Below are 22,020 nucleotides of genomic sequence, written 5' to 3'. Positions count from 1 at the left end.
AATTCTGATATTTACATAGCAGGCATTTTACTAAATAATAGATCAAACATGAGACTATCAGAAATAAAGGTCCAGTCAGTGAGATGTGTAGAGAGTGAGATGATAAAGGTATCTTACTATCTGATCATTAAGGAAACATGCTATGCTGAAGTGCTGCTTCTCTGACAACAATGCAACTTTAGATTCTGCTCCTGAATGCTCTGGATTTGTTTGGACCAGAGAAGGTAGGCGCTTTTAAGGCACATCCCCTACACAGCTGTTTTGGACGCCCCTCGGTTTGTCAGATATGAGAGCAGTTATCAGGTCAACAGGTGTTGCAGCGATGGAAGCGGTCAAGAGAAGTGGTTCAGATAGAAGTGATTGTACCCGACCTAAAAAGCCTCTGCATGTTTCTAATAAGCTCCACGAGCAGAAACGTGCTCAAACTAGGATCAATATTGGAGATGCTTTTGAAAAATGGAGAGAGGTTAGAACACAGAAAGGTTTACAGACCCATGCAGAGCTGGATAAACACTGAAGCTTCAGAGTCCACCACATGGTGACCTGAGTGAGCATCCACTCTAGAGAGGAGGGGGGAGAAACAGCTCTCTATGATGTTTAGAATTCAGACTGTAGTACCCATTGTAAACACTAGGTGTCAAAGTTACATACTGCTCCTTTAATCACCAGCCTGTTAGTTTATAAAATAATTAATATTCAACATTCTGTGTGTAAATTGAGCTAAATCAAAGGAAGCCTGGGTAAATATAGAGTAGAGTAAAGACTTCCTAAAAAAGAGAGTGAAGTCAAACTCTCTCTGGGTTTGTTGTTTTGAGCGCTGTGTTCACACTTATGGGACTTGATGAAAATATTCTGTGTGATCCAGACTGAAAATTTACAGTAAGAAATCAAAGTCACAAAATAACAACAAACAAACAGAAACAGCAGCTGACCGTCAACTGCCTCGTTCTGAACGGTAAAATTACTGTTTTTGTTGGCTGGCTTTGAAGAGAGCGATTTAACAGCTCTTTTCTGTTGTTTTTTTTTAAAAGGGATTATTCCTCAACAAAAAGGTTTATCTCTGCAGGGATCTTCTCTATTAACTTGTCAGACAGTTTTAAACAGGAATCCCACTTCCTGTGAAGGATCTGGACGTCTGGAAATCCGCCTGCGAGGTCGACGTCTTTGTTTCTAATCTTTTTTTTTTTGACGGCCACTCGAGAAATCAAAACCCCCTCAGGTGAATGTAAATTGAATAATCGTTATGATATTTATAAGCTCCTTAAGCTGTGACGGATATTCAACCTTGTCTTTTTTAAGTTGTCTGTGTTCTTCTCATTCCCTTAACGCTGTTTTTCACACCTCGTCTTAAGCGTATCTCCGTCTGCAAAGCAGTTTAATCTCCATCAGCACGACGCCGCTACCTGCAGCTGACGTAACAGGATTAGATGACTTTGATAAATGGCACAGGTGGGTCTTAACACTCTGATGCCTTCCTCCTCTGCAGTCCTCATCATATCCATTTCAGACTGCTGGCACGACCAAGCATGCCCACACACACACACAAACACACACACAAACAACGCACAGAAACACACACACAAACAACGCACAGAAACACACACACAAACACACACACAAACAACGCACAGAAACACACACGTGCTATACAAACTCGGGTATTTTCGGCCCCTAATGAGATGAGCGCCAATTAATCAGAGCTCTAATCAGCTAATTCAAACGACATATTCAATCACCGTGCTAAGTGATTAGATGAGAAGATTTTTGATGATGTAATTAGCATGTAAAGAGAGAACAAACAGCCCCTGTGGACCGCCGTGAAGAACGCCATGTTTTGAATTTACACGGTGTGTTTATGCATGTGTAAATATTCAATGTTTGTGTGTTTTGCCGACTCACTCTGGTAGTGCAGCTGGAAGAAGCCCACGTTCCCATCCAGAGCGGAGCGGTAGTAGACGGACAGCGTGTTGGTGGGGCTGCGGATCACCTGACCTTCCACCAGCAGCGTGTGGTTGGCGAGGACCAGCAGGGCGCCGCGTTCATCCGCACCCCTGATGGAGAGCTGCTCGCCCTCCGACAGGTTCACACTCTTTACCTGAATGGAAAGAAGTACTCTTATTATTCCAGGAACAGGGCGCCACAGGAAGGAGTTCTTAAACCAGGAAGTAAGTTAGCATTTTAGCGTCACATGGTTGTTTGGCTCAAACTCGTTTTTTTTTCGAGTCTGTGGTTAGATTCCTGAAATAAGATCGGTGGTTAATACAAGCATGCGAGATGTTTGCGTTTCATTACAAGGCATTTAACACGTTTGTGATTAACCCCCACTTGTGAAATTTTTACACGTCTTTAAAAAGGCGGTTGCTAACAAGTGGCTAAATGAAACTACAGTTCGGTTGTCGGGGACATTAAAGGCCATCATCTCTGTTTGAAGTTACAATTAGACACGAGGTCTCCTGCAGGTTTCATTTTTAGGTTAAGGCAAAGATTTGTTTAATGAACAATTTATTAGGCTATGGTGTCGCTAGCTAGCCAAAACCGCTAGTTAGCTAAAACCGCTAGTTAACATGTCGGAGACATCCAGACACATAGAGGTGGTTGACGTTGAAGCCTTGCAAACACGAAGTCGTTCGCTTGTAGCGTAACGTTAGCTTTTCATTGCTGGGGATTGCATTAACGCTTCAAACATCATAAAAGCGGTGTTCATTTTGATTTGTGAAGATTATCTTTCTGAACCAAACTCGAACGCATCATAAACGTGTGTTTGCCAGAGAGTTTATTTTCTTCCAAAATCAGATGCAAATACCCCATAGGTGATTTTTAGAATGACCCCATGGTGATGCTAACTTCCTGGTTGTCCTGCAAAAATATGTTGTTTTTTTCCCTCCCTGTAGTCACCAATCTCATCAAACTCCAAATTGTCTCAAAAAGTCACTTGAGGGAAGAATGTGGAGGCTGTGTGTGACACGTGCTCAGCTTGAAGGAATAAAATAAGTCCATTCTTCTTCCAGTTTGATCCATTTATTGACTGAATTCTGATCATTTTACCCAGGATATAAAACTGGGCTCCATTGGGTCCACAAACAAAAAAACAAACAAAAGGTTTCCATTTTATACGATCAGGGTCAGCAATCCTGTCCCGATTCCTCTCCATTGGTTTCAAAAGCAAATCTTAAACACACAGAGTTTTCCAAAACACTCCTAGAGGTCGTAACCGAGGGAAGTGGACGTTAACTCCCGTAACCTAGTAACAAAAGTGCTGTTGCCAAACAACGGCGTCGGTTTCTTAACTGTGGTACAACATATCTGTTGAGCACAAAGAAAAAGTTAATCTGAGAAGAAGAAAGCAAAAGAATATCGGAAACCAATAACTTCAAAACATTTAAAAAAGTTAGGCTACAACATCCCGAGTCTTTGTTTAAAGTGTGAAAGTATTAGCATCTAAACATATTTAACGTATTAGACTGAAGAAACAAAAGCTCACGTAGAGGTGTGTGGATATAACAAGGGATGAATGTGGAGGAGTGAAAATATGTAGACTGTTTTCTCCCTTAATCTCATTTATTAAAAATGTGGGAGCAGTTCCAGTTCCTGGCTTTGGGATTTCAGTTAGCACCATGATGTCGAATAAAAGACCAGAAAAAAAACACAACCACAGTACAAACCGAGTTTTTACGAGTTCTAACACGTTGGAGAGGAGCAGAGCTCATTTTGTCAGGGACTTTGGTAATATATGAAATCTGTGTGCCGTGCCAATAAAACTGTCACTTCCAGTGAACCGCAATTAAATCTGCAGTGTGTGTGTGAGTGTGCTTGTTTTGCTACCTTTGTGAGGACCATAGAAGTTTTTTTTAACATTTTAATGAGGACCCTCCTACTTTGTCTTCATCTGAGGGTTAGAGTTTAGTTCAGTGAGGATGTTTTCAAACCTACGGCTCAATTGCTCTGCGTAGGTAAACAAATGGAATGCATTCTTATCACGCTTTGCATTGTGGGATGCTATTTAGCTTGTTACCCTAACAACAAAATGAGTGGTGGTGCGACTTGGAGCAGCGAGGAGGTCAAATATCTCATCGACATTTGGGCAGATGAACATATCTGTCAAATGTTGGATTACCACTAAGTTGAAAAACTTGTGAATCAGCGCACGAACGAGAGGGGCTTCGATTGCTCTGCAGGTGTTACGGTTTAATCTGTGACCCTGATAACATGGCGACTTTGAGGCGAATACCTCTGAGGCTGTTTGATGAAAATGTCTTCATTTAATACACATCTGCTGAGTTCATTTGATAAATAATGAAAAAATAAAAAAGAGGCGTTCACGATGACTCTTACTGTTTTCATGCAGCTGAAGGTCATCAGTTAACACGGTCACTCTTTAAGCCGTAACACCTGTTAGCAGTGTCTGCAAAGAAACTCCAACAGGGTCGTATGAAGTTATGAGACAAGACCAGATTTTCTAACTTCTGCTTGGTCCTTTGAGTGGGCAGCCCGGGTTCAGGTCTGACCTGTGGTGGATCCTTGTCCTGCATATCTGCCCCACCCCTCCCCACCCCCCTCTCTCTCTATCCACTGCTCTGTTTCTAAATAAAGGCATAAAAAGACCCCAAAAACAAACCCTTAAGAAAAAATCAAATGCAAGAGGGATATGTGTGTTTTTTTTTTTTTTATCTCAACAGCTGTGAAGTCAAGCCAATGAAGACTTTTATAGAAGCAGCTGCCACCAGGGGGCAGAGTTTAACCTGGGATCAGATCACTGGTCCTCTAACGGACAAAAACAAACAGACACAAACACACAGCAGCACTCTCCAACAACAACATGATGTCCAGCATGATAAACAGAGACCCTGCAAACACTGTGTGTGTGTGTGTGTGTGTGTGTTCAGTACTGGCATGCTGCGGATGTTTCTACCTGCAGCTCCACTCCATAGCCGGTGTACACCGTCACTGTGTAGGTGCAGTGCAGGTAGGTGGTGTCGGGCAGAGGGGGGTCATCAGACGAGTCGATGTACCCCTCTGGGTCGGAGAAATTCACCATGCAGCTCGACAAAGCTGCAGAGGAGAGAGAGCAGAGGAGGAGTTGATTTCTGCAGCCACCGAATTGTTTTCCTCATCCCTGCCTTGTAATCTCTTTAAAGCGAGCACCGACTGGAAAAGTCATTGGAAATCCCCCGCTGTGTTTTAATTAATGACGGAAATTACAGGGATAAAAAAAACGGCTGCACAGCAAGGACTCCCGGCTGTTAACAGTGACATGATATAAATAATGACATCCTCTCCAGAGGCTTTGATCAGCGGTGAGTGAACGATTCAGATACTAGACGTAAAACAACATTTGAAAAAAAAAAATCTCAACTTAATCATCAAACAAAAGCACTGATGAGGAATTTATTCAAGCATGATGCTGCTCTTTTTAAATCTCGGCCGTCAAATGGAAGACTAATGAAACCGCTGCAGTAGATCGTCCACGCCTGCAGCTTTGAAACAGGCTGTAAAGGCTGTGATGTCATCCTCGATTTCAAACACTCGCGATGGGGTCAGCCCTATGTTCCCACATTTCTAAGATTTTTCTTAAAATTAGGCGCTATGTTCCTTTCTCAAAATTAAACCCTATGTTCCCACATTTCTAGTAAAATTTCAAAATGAGGTCTTGTGTTCCTACATTTCCCTTCAATTTAAGCCCTGTCCTCCCACAAGACTTTTTGGAAGCACTTAATAGTAAATGAATGAATGAGTAATTTTATTTCGATCAGCAGCAGCAGAAATTGTCACAATCACAATCATTACAAGAAAAAATAAAACAGGCTGATCGAAAAAGGGTTTCGGCTGAAGCAGAGCTTATAGATGCCGAACCCTTGTTTTCATAAAATCTTAGAACTGTGGGAACATAGGCACGCTCCCCTCGCGATCAACGTACCTCCTCTAAAACTTCTGTTTTTTTGCCACTGACAGACTCAGATTGTGCAAGTGTCTTAAAGGCCCATATTCTTCTTCTTCTGGTTTTATCTGCTCTTTAGTGTGTTTTCCAAGTGTCCTGTGCATGTTTAGGTTCATCTATGTGCAAAAATTCAAAGTCTGTGGAAACGCAGCTTCTCCTACGTCCTCCTGTTAGCTGTAGCATTAGCTACATGTAACGCTCGGTTCTAGCCCCCCTCGAAAATATTTGCCAGTGTGACGTCTTGTCAGTGTGATATCACTGATCTCAGCCCATTGGCTCGTTGTGGTAAGCCCAGCAGCTCATGTTGCACGCCCACGACATGCCGTAGCCTGCGGTAGCACAGTAGTACTAAGGTGCTAATGTTTATGCTCCCTGGCCCTCGGAGCCAAAGTGGCTGCATTCCCAATATGGTAAAAGGGGCGGGACATTTCCGAGAACTATGCTGAGTGATTGACCAATTACGACAGAGCCAACAGGCCGACCAATCAGATCAGACTTGGCACACGTGGGGACTCTGAACGTGGTCACTTCAGAGCCTTAGAGAGAGAGTCAGAAGAGAGCCGGTGCATGGAGCAGCAGGACATGAAAACAGACACTGAACTAATAGGTACATAGATTAAATATACCAACCCCAAACAGGGCAGAATATGGGTTCTTTAACATCATTACAGACATGATCCCAGCACATAAAGAGCTTTTCCTTCAAGACGATGTTTTGAGCCCAAAAAAATTAAACAGCCGCTAAAATCGCTCTCCAAAAAGCCACCGGACTCCATTGAGGAAAAACAGAACTTTTAGCCTGCAGACACTGTCCAGTTGGTGGTCTATCGATGCCTGAGTCATTCATTTGTTTGTGTTATTTTTTTTTTGCAGCAGTATTGTGTTGTAGCTGAACTAACTGATTAAAACACTGAATTAAAAAAAACAACACAAACAAAGACACCAAAAGTGAAATTACTGTTTTTGTGAGTGGAGTTTAGTGTCTTTGGAGAGACTGCTGAACTTTCTGTTTCTGGTTAATACAATGTATGTTACATCCTCTACCAATCAGAAGTCAGTTGATAATTGTGGTATGTACCTTTAAGACATACTGTGTTGCTAAGTTACCAGAGGAGCGTGTGTTTTTTTAACCCTCAGTTTGTTTGAGTGGCGCTTCTGCAATGGATTGATGTCTGTAATCGAGTTCCTATATTTCCTTTTTCCTCTCGACTCATCAGTATCGTGAGGCTTCATGTTGACGTCGTAATAATGATGACAGACATGAAAAACTGTGTTTGTGTAAAAGCCTCACTTTGCCTTTTTTTTTTTTGTCTTTTTTGTCTTCATACTTTGCTATTTTAAGGAAGGCTTACAAACTTTGCGATCACTACTCATACCTGGAGGAGGTGTTCCTGTCTCTGTGTCCACATCCGGCACCGTGCCCACAGTGGTAATCTCGGCCTCCAGCTCCGGCGTGTGTGTCTGTGTGTGCGGCGGCAGGGAGTGTGTGTCTGTAGGCGGAGGCTCTGTTGGATCGCTGCCCGGGCCTGACGCTGCAGCTGATGCTGGGGGTTTTACTCTCCTCAGTAATCCCCCGCCTTCACGCTCCGGGGAGCTGACACTGAGTCCTCTGCCCAGAAGAGGGAGCAGGTTCTGGGGCAGAGAGGAGGGCAGGATGTCCCCTTTCTGGGAGACAAGTCGTCCTTTTTGAGTGAGCACTGTGTGCAGCAAACCTCCAGCTAATGCACCGGAGGTTTTGGCTTTGGGGCTGTTTTCCTTTGTGCTCCCCGGTGTTGCCACTGGAGATTGGGCAGAGGGGACGGCGGTGGGGACTTCTTTATCTGGAAGGAGAGAAAGAGGAGAGAAATCTTTGAAAAATGGCCCCGAGAGCTCGACTTTGGGTGGCTCTGTCACCGTCCAGCTGGGCTTATCGGGGAGAGGGGTTATCTGGAGCCTGCACAGCTGAAGCCCAGTCGAGCTTACCTCCATTCTTCAACACACACACAATATACAGATAGTGCACATACACACACACACACACACACACACACACAATGTAAGACAGTGTCACAGAGAGACAGGGCAGTTAAGCATGACAGGAGCAAAGAGAAGGGGGGGAGAGAAAGTTAAAAAAAAAAGAAGAAATGCAAAGACAGGCAAACTGCTCTGCCGTGCATGCTAAAACGCCATCTCCAGCAGCTTAGTTCAAAAACAGCACAGAGCAGCATTTACACACACACACACACACACACACACACACACACACACACACACACACACACACACACACACACACACACACACACACTGTCTTCTTGCCGGCATACTTTACGGTCCACTTGCACAACAAGCAGCAGAAACACACACACACACTGATGGAGCCCTTGCGGTGCAGCTTCACTTTAATCTACATTTGAGTGTCATTTAAACCGCACAGGCCGCTGCAGCTCTGCAGCCTGTCATTCATAAGTCTGAGGGAGAAAATATCCTCTTTGTAACGTCGGCAACAAACCCGAGCTTTTTCCTTCTTGTTCTGCTAATTTTTCATCTCCAGACGGGAAATAAATATCCTTTTTTTTTTTAATTCCTGGTTGTGTACCTGCATTAAGCTCGACGTGCGGTCATCAAGAAACTCATTTCAGCTCTCACAGCGTGCAATTATTTAGTCAGACACACAGCAGCAGATGTTGACACACACACACACACACTCTTTAAAATATGCTGGAGCGTTCCTGCTCTTGCTGTCCTCTGGAAATTCTCTTCTGATATTTTCATTGAATTTAATTTGACTGAAAATCACAGTAATTATGTCGACATAAAAACATTTTTCTAAATAATTGTGTGTGACTTGTTGTCTGAGAGAAACATTTACCGACTGAGAAATGAGGGAAATAAATCAAACAGTATGAAAAGTATACAGCATGATGCAGCATGCTTTACGCAGAGAGTAAAGAATAGAGAAATATTTATTGTCTTCCAAAGGTGGTGATATGCCTCAGGCTCTCCACATACGTAAAACAGCACAAAAACATTCAGGCAACCCTTCATCAAATCAAAACTGATGAGTCTACATTCACCCCCCGTACAGTGTGTGTCCATGGAGACATGAGCTAATCACACCTATTTGGTTTTTTGAACCAGGCTGTAAACATGTTCATCTCTGCTGTAAAAACAGGCTTTTTAGAATGGGTGTGTATGTGACTTCCTGTGCTTCTGCAGCTAGCCTCTAGTGGACACTCGAGGAACTACAGGATTTTAACACATCAGCATCGGCACCGCTTGACTAAATGTAATCCTGGTAGAAATTCTTTGATTGCAGAAATGTTTTCTCCACGTGTTATCAAAATCACTCAGCAGGAAGACATGGATCCAAGTCTTCAACGATGGAGAATTAATCAAACACAAACATCATTTCTTCATCGAGCGGATCCGACAAAAAACGGATCGAACACAAAAAAAAGAGAGAGAGCCTTCCTATAGATCAATATATGTGATGTCACAAGGGTCACTCAAGGTCACAAACACACAGTCCATGTCACAGACTTAAAGATTAACACACTTTAAAGATGTATTTTTGTGCCGTTATTGTAGAGATAGCGTTAGTCTTCTGTGATTATAACAGCCTCTGATATCGAGAGGGAATCCCGTTCTCCATCAGCATGCTGCGGCGGACGCAGAAATCTCTGACGGGTGTCTGAAGGCAACATTGAGCTCTGTGGGAGGAGCTATTTCAGCTTTGAAGGCGCTTTGACACCTTTGGTCAGCAGGATATTCTTCCCTGGTTGAATCATCAGTTCTTCAAATAAAATATATAATTTATTGATTTAAAGCCTTTTGCATAGAATGCACAAAAAATATTTTAAATATGCAAGAAGAAAAATACAAAACGACATGCACAACCCATCATGCACCACCAGCCACCACCATCGTACTGTATCATCCCCACAACCACCGCCGTCCTCATTCATGCACGTTCTGCTCCGACTTCCACCTCAGCGGCGAGGAAGTGTGGACAACAGGAACGCAAAGAATACAAAAGAGAAATCCTTCCTTCATACTTTTTGTATGAGCGTCTTGAAATAAAACTTATGACTTGGCGCTATAAAAATGATTCTTAATTGATCCCTCAGTTGGTGCTTGATCCAAAAACACAAATAGGTTAAGAAAAGCAAACAAGATCCGCACACCAAGGAAGGCTCCCGTTTGAAGGAATTACTGATAAGCGACGTTTCAAAACCAACATGCTCTTCCTCAGACTTGTGCAGAAATATGCAAGAAGGCCCTTGGTTTCATTCAGGAGTACTGACAGATGTTTATTGGAGATGACTAAATTAAAATAATCTACTGCTGATGATACTGCTGCAAGATCATTAATGTATGAGTAAAAAAATAGTGGTCCTAAAATGGACCCTTGTGGTACCCCACACTGTATCAAAGCTCAGACTTAATACTTTTTATGTTGACATATCATATCCAATCAGGGAAGCTGCATTCATCTGACAGGACCAGATAAACATCTTAATTCACAAAATAAGATAATACAAATTTAAAGGTTCTATTTTTTCTGTTTAGTGTAATGGAGGTGTGGGTAGAGTAATATCTCAGGCTGTGAGATCAGTTCATGGTGCCCAGATAAATCCTGGCGCCGCCCCTGGGAAGATGTTTTGTCTCTGACAGACTTCATAAAGCAGAGCCTGCTGAACATATCGTTAAATTAACGTCCTGTCGTGTCTCAGAATAATGAGCTGACACCTTCTGCAGGTGAGCTGCTACCTGACTCATTTGGTTTGCCTGTCAGATGAATAATTAAAGCCCAGATGTTGTTCCGTCTATTAAAGCACAGATTGTGTTTATAACCAGTCCCCCCCCCCCCCCCCCCCCCCACTCACACACAGCACAGTTTTCCAGATTAATGTGTGACGTTTAGTCCTGCAGGGGGGGAACACATCCGACATGTTGATGACGGCCGACAGACTTGTGGCATTTTGGTGTTTTTTTGATGAGAATTCGCTGTGACATGAGCTGTTGTGACGGTTTTAGTTTGACGGGAACATTCAGCCTTCTGGAGAGACTGTCAGCAGAGAGATTTGTCACACAAATCACAAATCAAAAATGATTTCATACTAATAACGGTGAAAAACAGAAAGTCTGTGGGGGAAAACAACCGTACAAAAATGTTTCTTAAAGGTCCAATCAGTGAGATGTGTAGAGAGTGAGATGATAAAGGTATCTTACTATCTGATCATTAAGGAAACATGCTATGTTGAAGTGCTGGCTTCTCTGACAACAATGCAGCAGCCAGTATGTCCTCCTTCTAACTTTAGATTCTGCTCCTGAATGCTCTGGATTTGTTTGGACCAGAGAAGGTAGGCGCTTTTAAGACACACCCCCACACGGCCGTTTTGGACGCCCCTCGGTTTGTCAGATATGAGAGCAGTTATCAGGTCAACAGGTGTTGCAGCGATGGAAGCGTCGCTTTTGGAAACTTTAGACTAAGGTTGTTAAAAGTTTCAAAACGCTTCCAAAATAATTGGTCTCCCCGCACTCGACCTCACAGCGTCGAACAGTTAAGCCATCACACGCTCTGCGACCACAAAAGAACAGGACAATAAATCAGCACCTCACTCTTCTGCCCTCTTTGTGAACAGAGCGCCGAGGTGCAGGACGGCTCGCTTCGGGAAAGAAACCTGATCCCTGCAGCCATGACCGCCCTTAACAGCAGGTGAATCAGCCGAGTGTTTTTGTGTTCTGTGTGATGTTGTTTTTCTTCGGCTGTCACTATGCGCTGATTGCAGTCAAACCTGAACAGTGCCGTGAAGAAGGGGACGATAAAGTCTGAGTCTAATACTTAACGTCTTTAAACACAACACAATCACTATTATTTTAATGATTGTAGCATCAAAAAGAATCAAATCTTGACCGGTGCAGAGAGAAATGTCTAAAGTGCACAATCACATTGGAAATGTTTTGGCACTAAAACATTGCCAACTTGTTTGTGCGATTTAGACAGTGTGCAGGAGTTTCAATTTTTGCTGCAATAAAAACAAGAAATGACTCGATCATTGGTGTCAAGGGCGTTCATTTTTGTTGCCATTGTGTCGTAACAGGTATCTCTATTGGTTGAGTTTATACAGTGTTGTATCATAGTTTAAATTCTGGTGAAGAGATGCAACATAGGATTTATTACGACTAATTTATCCCTTAAAAAAGTGAATATTTTGTGGCAGCGGTAGCCAAGCAACTCCCGTGTTCTGTACAGCAAAAAAACTGATTCTGTCAGTGGAGTCTGGTGGGTTTGAAGCGAGGGACATAACGGCATCAATCATCTTCCTCTGTAACGAACAGGTTGTTCTCTGTAGGGATCCTTTCTGTTATGGTAGAATAACAATTTGAGCCTGACGGGGACAAAAACAAAAGCTTTAAGTGGACGTTCATTTACCCTCAATGATTATGTTATGGCTGCAAGTTGGAGCAAACTACTTCTCTTAAATGTCTCTGTACCTATCAGTGATATAGATCTTAAAAACATGTAAAAATAGGGCCCAGGTCTAAAAATACCTGAACATCGCTCTAACAATCACATCACAGATCAGCTTCTGTGAAGTCTGAGCTGTTTGAAGAGCAAGCAGAGAGCTATGAGTTTGCACATTTTCATTCCTCTCCAAGAAAGCAGAGCAGCTGATTCCAGTGATCAGCAGCTTCAGTCAGCGAGAGGAAATAATCAGAGAAATCAGCCGCTGCTTGTTTCTCCACCAAACTGCTGGAGCGGCAGCGTTAACGCAGCTCAGAGGAAAAAGGCGAGGATGAACGAGGAGTGCTAATAATAATGATGCTGCAGCACTAATCTGAACGTCCAGCAGGAAAAGGTCGTTGGACTCAACTGGGAGCAGAAAGACACCGAGCACATTAAACACTTTGAAAATAATAAGGTGGAATCATTGAATGCCAAAGGTCCAAAGCACTGGATGAAAAAAACGACTCTCTGCCCGTGTGGTCAAAGATAATTACCACAGCACAGCTGGAGCATCTGTTCGAGACGTGCAAATTAATCACAGGATGATTTCTGTGACTAAAAATGCAAAAAAGGTTTCTCCCTAAATTGTCCTCGTTAAAGCAAACTTGGGAGTTTTTGTGCGCTGTTTGCAGAAACTTGGACAAAATCCAGTCAGAATGAAACTTTTCCTAACTGGTTAAAGTCCATCTGAAATGAAAATACATGTTTTTATTTGCCTTAGGATAAAAATCTGCTCTGCTGTTTACAGTTGAGTAATGAAAAACAGAAAAACAAACAGGTGAAGAAATTAAATATTCTGGGTGATTTTGTTTTTGCATTCATTTGTAAGTTTCTGGATGTTTTCTGCTGCAGCCTGCAGGCCGCTAACACGTCCCTAACATGCCAACGCAGCCTTCAGCGTGCCAAATGATACCAAAACAACGACGACCTGGGGACAACCTGAGTTATTAGTGTGCAGAAGTCAGATTAAACAGTCCGTGTGTTAACCTTCAGTCTCTGAAGCACAAGAAGAGACTCTCTGCTGCAGGCTATTAAATGTTTTTCCAACTTCTATGTAATCTTAATGTTTAAAATCAGTGAAAACCAGCCAATCAAATCGTTGCACAAGGCAGTGAAATGAGAAATGAAAAAGGTTTAAGATAATAATAATTAAAAAAAGGAAATATTTGTTTAACTATAACTTAATGTTATTTTAATTTTCAAAAGAAGCCAAGAACACATTATTACATCATTTATTTAAAAAGGTTCTATTTTCTTGGTCCCTGCTCAACCTGACGCATCACAACACCGCCGCTCGTTACCCGCTCTTTGTGGAGGGCAGACGAGTTCTCTTTAAATGTATGAATTTTATGATTGGTGGTAGAATTGGTTGCATTAAAAGGGGCATCAGATATCTGCATAGGGGACCAAGTGGCTCTGACGGGTACACTAATTAATAAATACATGTATTTACAAGGGGAATTATCAGAACTTATGATGTAAGTTATGATGTTATGGCTCTGTATGATGATCTGTATGAATGCACAGGAGGTAGCCGTGCTCAGGCCTGGTTTGGCGTGGAGCGGTGGGAACGCAGTTTAAACATCGTGAAGGAGGAGGGGATTAAAAACACAAGATGCCTCGTTATGAATCAGGTCGTGATAGCGTTTGATTTTTAGAATCAAAGTTAATTCTTGTATCATTTAAACCCTTTTCACTTATTGCAAACATTAATTTCTAACGGCCCTAAACTCTGCCGCGCTGCAGACATGAAAGGTTTTTGCAGCGGCGTGCGGCGCTGTGTTCACTCTGAAGATAAACCTCTGTGTTTGTGAGAGCTTTCATATCTCCTGTTTCAAAGCTCTGAGGTTTAAGTTCTGCACTGACCCCCTGCTGTGCACTGATACCTGTGTGACCTCTGAGAGGATGAAAGGAGCCACTCGCTGCTCTTTGCCGACGGGGTTGGTAGAAAACAGGAGTATTTTCCTGCAGCTCACAATAACCGGGACAGTCGGCGGCGTCTATTTCAGGACACGAGTGGAGCACTGCGACGCTCTTATTGATTCTGAAAGTCTCCAAACAGTCCAATCTGTGGTGACAGACACGACGGAAAGAAAGCTAACTGCTGTGTTTCATCCCGATGTGACTCAGAGAGTTTAGAGTGAGTGAAACAGATCCTCCAGAGAGGACGGCTCTGATGACACGTCTGATACGTCTCCCCTGAAGAGACAACAAATCAACTCAAGAACATGCTGAATGAAGCGACGACTTTCTGTCCATGTTGAACTGAAAACATGAAGGATTAAGAGGTTTTAGGTCAACGTCAAAGACGAGGGGTCTGACTCTCCTTTACTGGGCGATTTGTTTCTTGATCTGATTAAGCGACGAATAAAATACAGAACGATTCGATGAAGTTTATTTCGACACGATGTATTTCTGTATTTCTCTTCTTGAAACTCGACTCAAATGTATTAACCACGTCATGAAAGCCGTCACTCCCAACAACACTGTTTTAAACTTTAGCCAAACATCAGGATACAGACTGCAAGATGGGGGCGGGGAAAGTGTTTGGTTTTCTGCTCAGCTGCTAAAGTTAAGCCATTGGCTAACGTTAGCTAAAGTTTAGCCATTGGCTAACGTTAGCTAAAGTTTAGCCGTTGGCTAACGTTAGCTAAAGTTTAGCCGTTGGCTAACGTTAGCTAAAGTTTAGCTGTTGGCTAAAGGCAACAGGGGAGAGAGTCGTCTTCCTGTCGTTTCCTTCAAAGCGTGCAGACGACTGTTGGAAAGTTTCTCTTCTTCTCTTTGGGTCCACATGACGTCATCTCTGAGATCTGTAAACTCCAACAGAGACTTCAGACGTTGCTGTTTCCTCCTGGTGCGCTAACGTACACCAACAGACAGCCTCCTAAACTCACGCTGCCCTCATGAGAGGTCAAAGGTCAAAGTTGAATTTTAAAGATGCTCCACACAGAGTGCAGGACAGGAAGCAGAACCTCAGTGAACCGGTTGATTACTTTGAAGCCGAGAGTTGGAGCGGTTTAACTTCAGACAACACTTTCTCTGAACTGATATGTGTTTTTTGTTTTTTAGCTGAGTCACTGCGACATGTCAGCAGCTCGCCATAACCGGACGTCCACAACCCGTCTTACTTCAGCTACACGTCTGATGACTAAAACGATTAATCAGACGTTTCAAAACCTCCATAAACTAAAAGTGAAAAGACGACAGCTTTGGCAGATCATCGAAAATATTCTCAAATAAATCTTGGGTGACCGATTGGCCGATCACAAATCCTGTTCAATCAAGCGTCCATTCAGAGTCTGCCGAGCGTAAAGTGTCCCCGGCCTCCTCCCGAAGACGAGCCTCTTTCATTTATTTGACATTCAGAACCATTCACTCGAGGTTGAAAAACAGCCAGTCGGGGCCTTTTTCGGACCATTATGTTGCCAGTTTGAATTCCCACGATACTCTGCGGGGAAATGAGCCGAGGCCGGAGAGAGAGAGACGGACGCTCGCCACTTTGAGCGGCAGGTGCTCAGCTGGTTTGTTATTTTTCATTAATGAACAAAAAATCTGTTTCTGCGGAGGAGTCCAGGACCCCCCTTAAACACCTCGACGCTGCAGCAGAACATCCACATCTTTAAGTCGTGTGTTGAACATGCTTCTCTCAAATTAGCCGGTTAGCGCCCGTGAGTGTGTGTGTGTGTGTGTGTGTGTGTGTGTGTGTGTGTGTGTGTGTGTTTATTTGACTGGAGGCGTGCAGGTTGTGCTCGCTGCAGAGAAAGGAGAAAGAGAGCGAGGCACAATCCAATAGTCCTCAGTGACTGCAGACTTTCACCGCCACTCCAACAAAAATCCAGTCTGAAGAAACGTCAAAAACAGGTTTCAACACGACGGAAACGAGGGAGCCTGGCAACGCCGCCGCCGCCGCCGGGCTCCTTTGAGGTTTTGTTAGTGTGTGTGTGTGTGTGTGTGTGTGTGTGTGTTTGTCTAAAGTCTTACATTCAGAGAAAAGGCTCCTTTTCCTTCTCCTCTTTGTGATTGGGTTTAATTTGTATTCAAGGAGCTGGTGGCTGTTTAAAGTGTTTTATCAGAGCTCAGACTGGCAGCTACTGTATCTGGAATACATTCTCTGTCTGCCATGTCCGTTCCCCATGGAGACCTGCTGAGATAACCACACACACACACACACACACACACACACACACACACACACACACACACACACACACACACGACTCCTCTTTGAAATGTGCACAGGCTATCTCTGACAGGCTGCGGCTGCATTAAACAGACAGGTCGGCAGGTTTTCATATCAGGAGCAAAAAAAACAAAAAAACACCAAAAACAAAAACGGTTTGTGCTCTGAGCTCTCATCACGTTTCATTTGTTTTGCTTTGAAAGAAATTCTTGGAACAAATTTTGTTCTGATATGTTTTTTTTTTTTTTTGTAACCAAACTAGTAGTGTCTTAAATAATAAGATTTGTAACAAGGGTAGGTGTAAGTTCAAGTTCAAGTTCAAGTTCAAGTTATCTTTATTAGTCAAATGCACAACATAACAGGCAGTCATAAAAAATAATATAGAAGATAAGAGTAAAAAGAGTAACAACGTAGAGTGCAATTAAGAACCAAAAGTTTAGATAAAACTAGAATATATGTACAGTATATATATATAAATATGTATGTACAGAATATATATATATAACAATAAAGTAAAGGTGTAATAAGCTAAACCACCTTTTCGGTCAAAATGCTTTTGTTTTTTTCTTTTGAACGAAATAAATAAATTACTACTTACTTTTACATCTGCTACGATTCCAGACAAATTCACCAAACTAAAGAGAGTGATGCACTGATTTAAGCCAACAATCCAACAATTAAGCGCCACCGGGTAACAGTCAGACGATCAACAGGAAGTCAAAGCTTATTTTGAAATTGCAACTAAAAACATCAGTAATAATCCTGAACGCCTCGTGCTCCCTCACATGTGTCCGTTCACTCCTCTGGGAACCAATCGTGATATCCGATGTGCTGGCCAATACTTCGGTTGGGAATGTGCCTCGAGTACGTTCAACATATTAAAACGTTAGCAGTGGATAATGCTGTCTCAGTCTAACTTTCAGTCAACCTAACGACAGGCTGAGAGCTGGAGCTGAGGCGGGTTTTAAACCTCCTGACAAACCGTTACACCGCGCCCACCTGTCAATCAGGTCAGCTACACGCCTTATTGTGAATAACTCTTATCCTTCATCAAATCAAAACTGATGAGTCATCAAAACATTCACCCCCTGTACAGTGTGTGTCCATCCAGACATGAGCTAATCACACTTATTTGGTTTTTTGAACCAGGCTGTAAACATGTTCATCTCTGCTGTAAAAACAGGCTTTTTAGAATGGGTGTGTATGTGACTTCCTGTGCTTCTGCAGCCAGCCTCTAGTGGACACTCCAGGAACTGCAGGATTTAACACTTCTGCATCGGCTTCATTTTTCAGCACCGGAGGTTGACTTGTATCTTTGCATCAAGAGGCTGAATAAAAAAAGAGACTTTTTCATTTAAAATATCGACTCAAAACGAAGCCAGGCGATGCCTCCCCTGGATTCATCACGTGCTCTGACCAGCAGAAATTAACACCAACTCTTTAAACACGCTGATCATTCCACTTGAATAGCGTTGAGCTTTTAGCACATGTCTTTGTGAAGTGGACTTGTTTTGCAGAGATGCTCATTTGCATACAATAAAGCCATTCTGTTTGTTAATCACTCGTCTTAGTGGTGCAGCTCACTCTTTGCATGTTACTGAGAAGTGTCTGGTTAAACCCCTCTTCGTCTCATCATGTCTGCTTTTGTGTTGTTACCAAACTAAACTTTATGAAAGCAGAAGCATGAATCTCTTTCTGTTACAGTCATTAACTGATTAATGTTTTTCTGAAGTTCATCCAGCACCAAAAAAGTCACAAACTCAACATATAGAGCTTTTCACACCTGCACAACCAATTTCCTCTTCCTCCTCCTCTTCCTCCTCCTTCTCCTCTTTCTCTTCCTCCTCTTGCTCTTCCACCTCCTCTTGCTCCTCCTCCTCCTCTTCCTCCTCCTCCTCTTGCTCTTCCTCCTCCTCCTCTTGCTCTTGTTCTTGCTCTTCCTCCTCCTCTTGCTCCTCCTTCTCTTGCTCTTGCTCTTCCTCCTCCTCTTGCTCCTCCTCCTCCTCTTCTTCCTCCTCCTCTTCCTCCTCCTCCTCTTGCTCTTCCTCTTCCTCCTCCTCCTCTTGCTCTTGCTCTTGCTCTTCCTCCTCCTCTTGCTCTTGTTCTTGCTCTTCCTCCTCCTCTTGCTCCTCCTCCTCCTCTTCTTCCTCCTCCTCTTGCTCCTCCTCTTCTTCCTCCTCCTCCTCCTCCTCCTCACGTCCTCCTCAAACCACCGTCTTCCACCTCAGGACTTCATAACTCTCCAGATTCATTAATGTACCAGCGTCAGATGGAAACTGTTACAGCTGCCTGCAGGTTTAGGACGGACTCATAACTGAACTTTGATTAAACTGTTTGAGCGTCATCGTCTCCAATTTATTCCTAATAAAAATGATCCAGGGGCCATAAAGCTAAAGTGTCTGTTCCAGCAGGAACAAGCTGCGACTACTTGACCATCAGTGCACATGTGTGTTAATAATGAAGAGCTAACAGCTGATTGGCTAAAGCATCTAAAAGCCAGATTTGTTGTTGTTTTTTAAAAATGCAGCATTTGTGTCCAAAGATGTGTCTCAAACTCAGGAGCTGGGTAAGCACACTGCACTGATTTAATGATTTCCTGTTTGAGAACTGATGAGTTTCAACACACGCACACACACACACACACACACACGAACACGCATGCACACACACACACACACACACACACACACACACACACACACACACACACACACACACACACATACACACACACACACACACACACACACACACACACACACACACACACACACACATACACACACACACACACACACACACACACACACACACACACACACACACACACACACACACACACACACACTGATCGATGTTATCTTAGGGATGGCGCTCGAGGTCAGCGAGTGAAATGACCTGAAACTGAAAGCAGAGCAGATATCGAACTGACCAATCAGCTGTGACCTCGGAGCAGTCAGATAGGAAATCTTACACACACACACACACACACACACACACACACACACACACACACACACACACACACACACACACACACACACACACAGATCTTATGTAAAGCAGCTTATTAGCATCCATATAATCCACACTCGGGTGTACTCTGTCATTAGGATGAATGTTAAACGCGCTCGTTACAGCTGATTATGAAGTTTGGCAGATTTTTTGTTCGTGGAGGAGTAAAAATAATAACCCTGATGTTTGGCTTGATTAGTGAGGACTAATATTCAGCGCATTTAAAGGATTAAGTAACAACATCCTCGGTGTAATGATGCAGACGAGTGCAGGCTCTGCGCTGAGAAGGGTAATTAAAGTTAATGAATTAAAGCAGGATGATTGGAAAAGCAGTTCACTGGAAATAAGAGCTCAGAAAAAGAAAGTTATTTAAAAAAAACAAACAAACAAACAAAAGGGAAAAATACTTTTTGTGAAAGTTAAACAGCTGTTTTTAAGTTTCCTCTGTTAGAAAATAAAACAACTGATACAAGAAACAGATTCAGGATCCTTTATCTGTAAAGCCTAAAACTGTGCTTGCATGCCAAGACATCCACAACATTCATCATGACGGTAACAGCCTGACAAACGCAAATTAATTTACCATCAGTAACCTGCAGAAAAAAGCTGATTTAAAGGTCACATGTTCTGACAAACACAGCTAGCTCCTCAAAACATGTCTGTGAAGTTTCTTGTTCTAAATCCACTCTGATCCTGTATTTGATCATGTCTATAAACCCCTCTATTTCAGCCCTGCTCAGAACAGGCTGTTTCTGTGTCTGTACCTTTAAATATGTAAATGAGCTGTGTCTGACCACGCCCCCTCTCTGGAAGGTCTTGGGTGTACTCTGTGCTTTCTCGCTCCATGTCCTATTGTTTACGGTGAGAAGGCAGACTCAGAGGGCAGAACAAACACCTAGCTGTGGGAGTGTCACCCACCTGGGGGAGGGGCTACTGCCCTTTGTGATGTCATAAAGGGAACATCTCCAAACGGCCTGTTTGAGCACACATTTTCTGAAAAGTGGAGCAGGCAGAAGACGGAGAGGATGGACTTTTCTCATCATTGGGGGGTTTGTTGACGACTAGAGACACGTTAGTGTTTGAAAACCTAAAACAAATGAAACAAAGTCATATTCCTGTTAGTGTAATCTGAACCTTCCTTCTAAATCAGTTTCAGCTTCGTCTGCACGCTAACAAACCTCGCCACCTGAAGCTAATGGATGTGTCGACCTGAATTAACTTCATGTGAACACGAGTGTTGATTTTAATCACCCTGAAGACGAGTTTACTCCCATCTGAAATATAACCACACGCTCACCAACACGCGGAGACAAAAGCAGGAAGTTCATCAACTTTTTACACATGAGAGCTGAACTCTGCCTCCACCTGTCAGCTATATTACTGCACAGATTTAATCTGTTTAATGAGTTTTTCTGCTCCAATATTTGAATTCTAAACATCATAGAGAGCTGTCTCCCCCCCCCCCTCCTCTCTAGAGTGGATGCTCACACAGGTCACCATGTGGTGGACTCTGAAGCTTCAGTGTTTATCCAGCTCTGCATGGGTCTGTAAACCTTTCTGTGTTCTAACCTCTCTCCATTTTTCAAAAGCATCTCCAATATTGATCCTAGTTTGAGCACGTTTCTGCTCGTGGAGCTTATTAGAAACATGCAGAGGCTTTTTAGGTCGGGTACAATCACTTCTATCTGAACCACTTCTCTTGACCGCTTCCATCGCTGCAACACCTGTTGACCTGATAACTGCTCTCATATCTGACAAACTGAGGGGTGTCCAAAACGGCCATATGGGGGGGGGTCTTAAAAGCGCCTACCTTCTCTGGTCCAAACAAATCCAGAGCATTCAGGAGCAGAATCTAAAGTTAGAAGGAGGACATACTGGCTGCTGCATTGTTGTCAGAGAAGCCAGCACTTCAACATAGCATGTTTCCTTAATGATCAGAGAGTAAGATACCTTTATCATCTCACTCTCTACACATCTCACTGATTGCTCTTTGAGTAAGGATTGTTTTTCTGTGCAGGAGTGGATTATTCTCATTTTCTGGTAGCCTATTTGCACATGAACTGCAGTAAAGAAACTAAATATGTCCTCCTCCACTGATTAGAAATCATGTTTGCAGCCAACGTGCTGAAACAACCAACAGCTTCTGAAAACATCCAAGAAACAGGAAACCATGGCGGGTGCCGGATAAAAATTCCCCCGCACAGTTTTCAGTCTGTGGAGAGATTGAGCTGTCTGTTTCCTCTGGCATCAACTGGCATCACTTTCTTCCATCACCCCCCCTCCTCCTCCCCCTCCTCCTCCCCCTCCTCCTCCCCCTCCCCCTCAGCTTCCTGCTGCTAACTGGAGGCTGCAGGAGTGTGAGGAGAGTTTCAATGACTTGTGGCTGCGAGAACACTC

At 43.2% G+C, this 22,020-nt stretch overlaps 1 protein-coding gene across 1 annotated transcript in view; it reads right to left on the bottom strand.

The window, feature by feature from the left end:
- LOC109976846 (seizure 6-like protein) overlaps positions 1 to 22,020 on the bottom strand; it is a gene marked incomplete in the record, with an annotated part of 66,800 nt that overhangs the window by 23,361 nt on the left and 21,419 nt on the right. The window contains 3 exon segments of the mRNA XM_065965851.1: positions 1,900 to 2,095; positions 4,910 to 5,049; positions 7,312 to 7,755. Coding sequence (XP_065821923.1) covers positions 1,900 to 2,095; positions 4,910 to 5,049; positions 7,312 to 7,755 — 780 coding nt within the window.

The sequence above is a fragment of the Labrus bergylta genome, chromosome 17, assembly GCF_963930695.1.
Source record: "Labrus bergylta chromosome 17, fLabBer1.1, whole genome shotgun sequence".
Lineage (NCBI taxonomy): Eukaryota > Metazoa > Chordata > Actinopteri > Labriformes > Labridae > Labrus > Labrus bergylta.
Note: the sequence above shows the minus strand (reverse complement) of the source record. Positions and strands in the feature narration are given on the sequence as shown.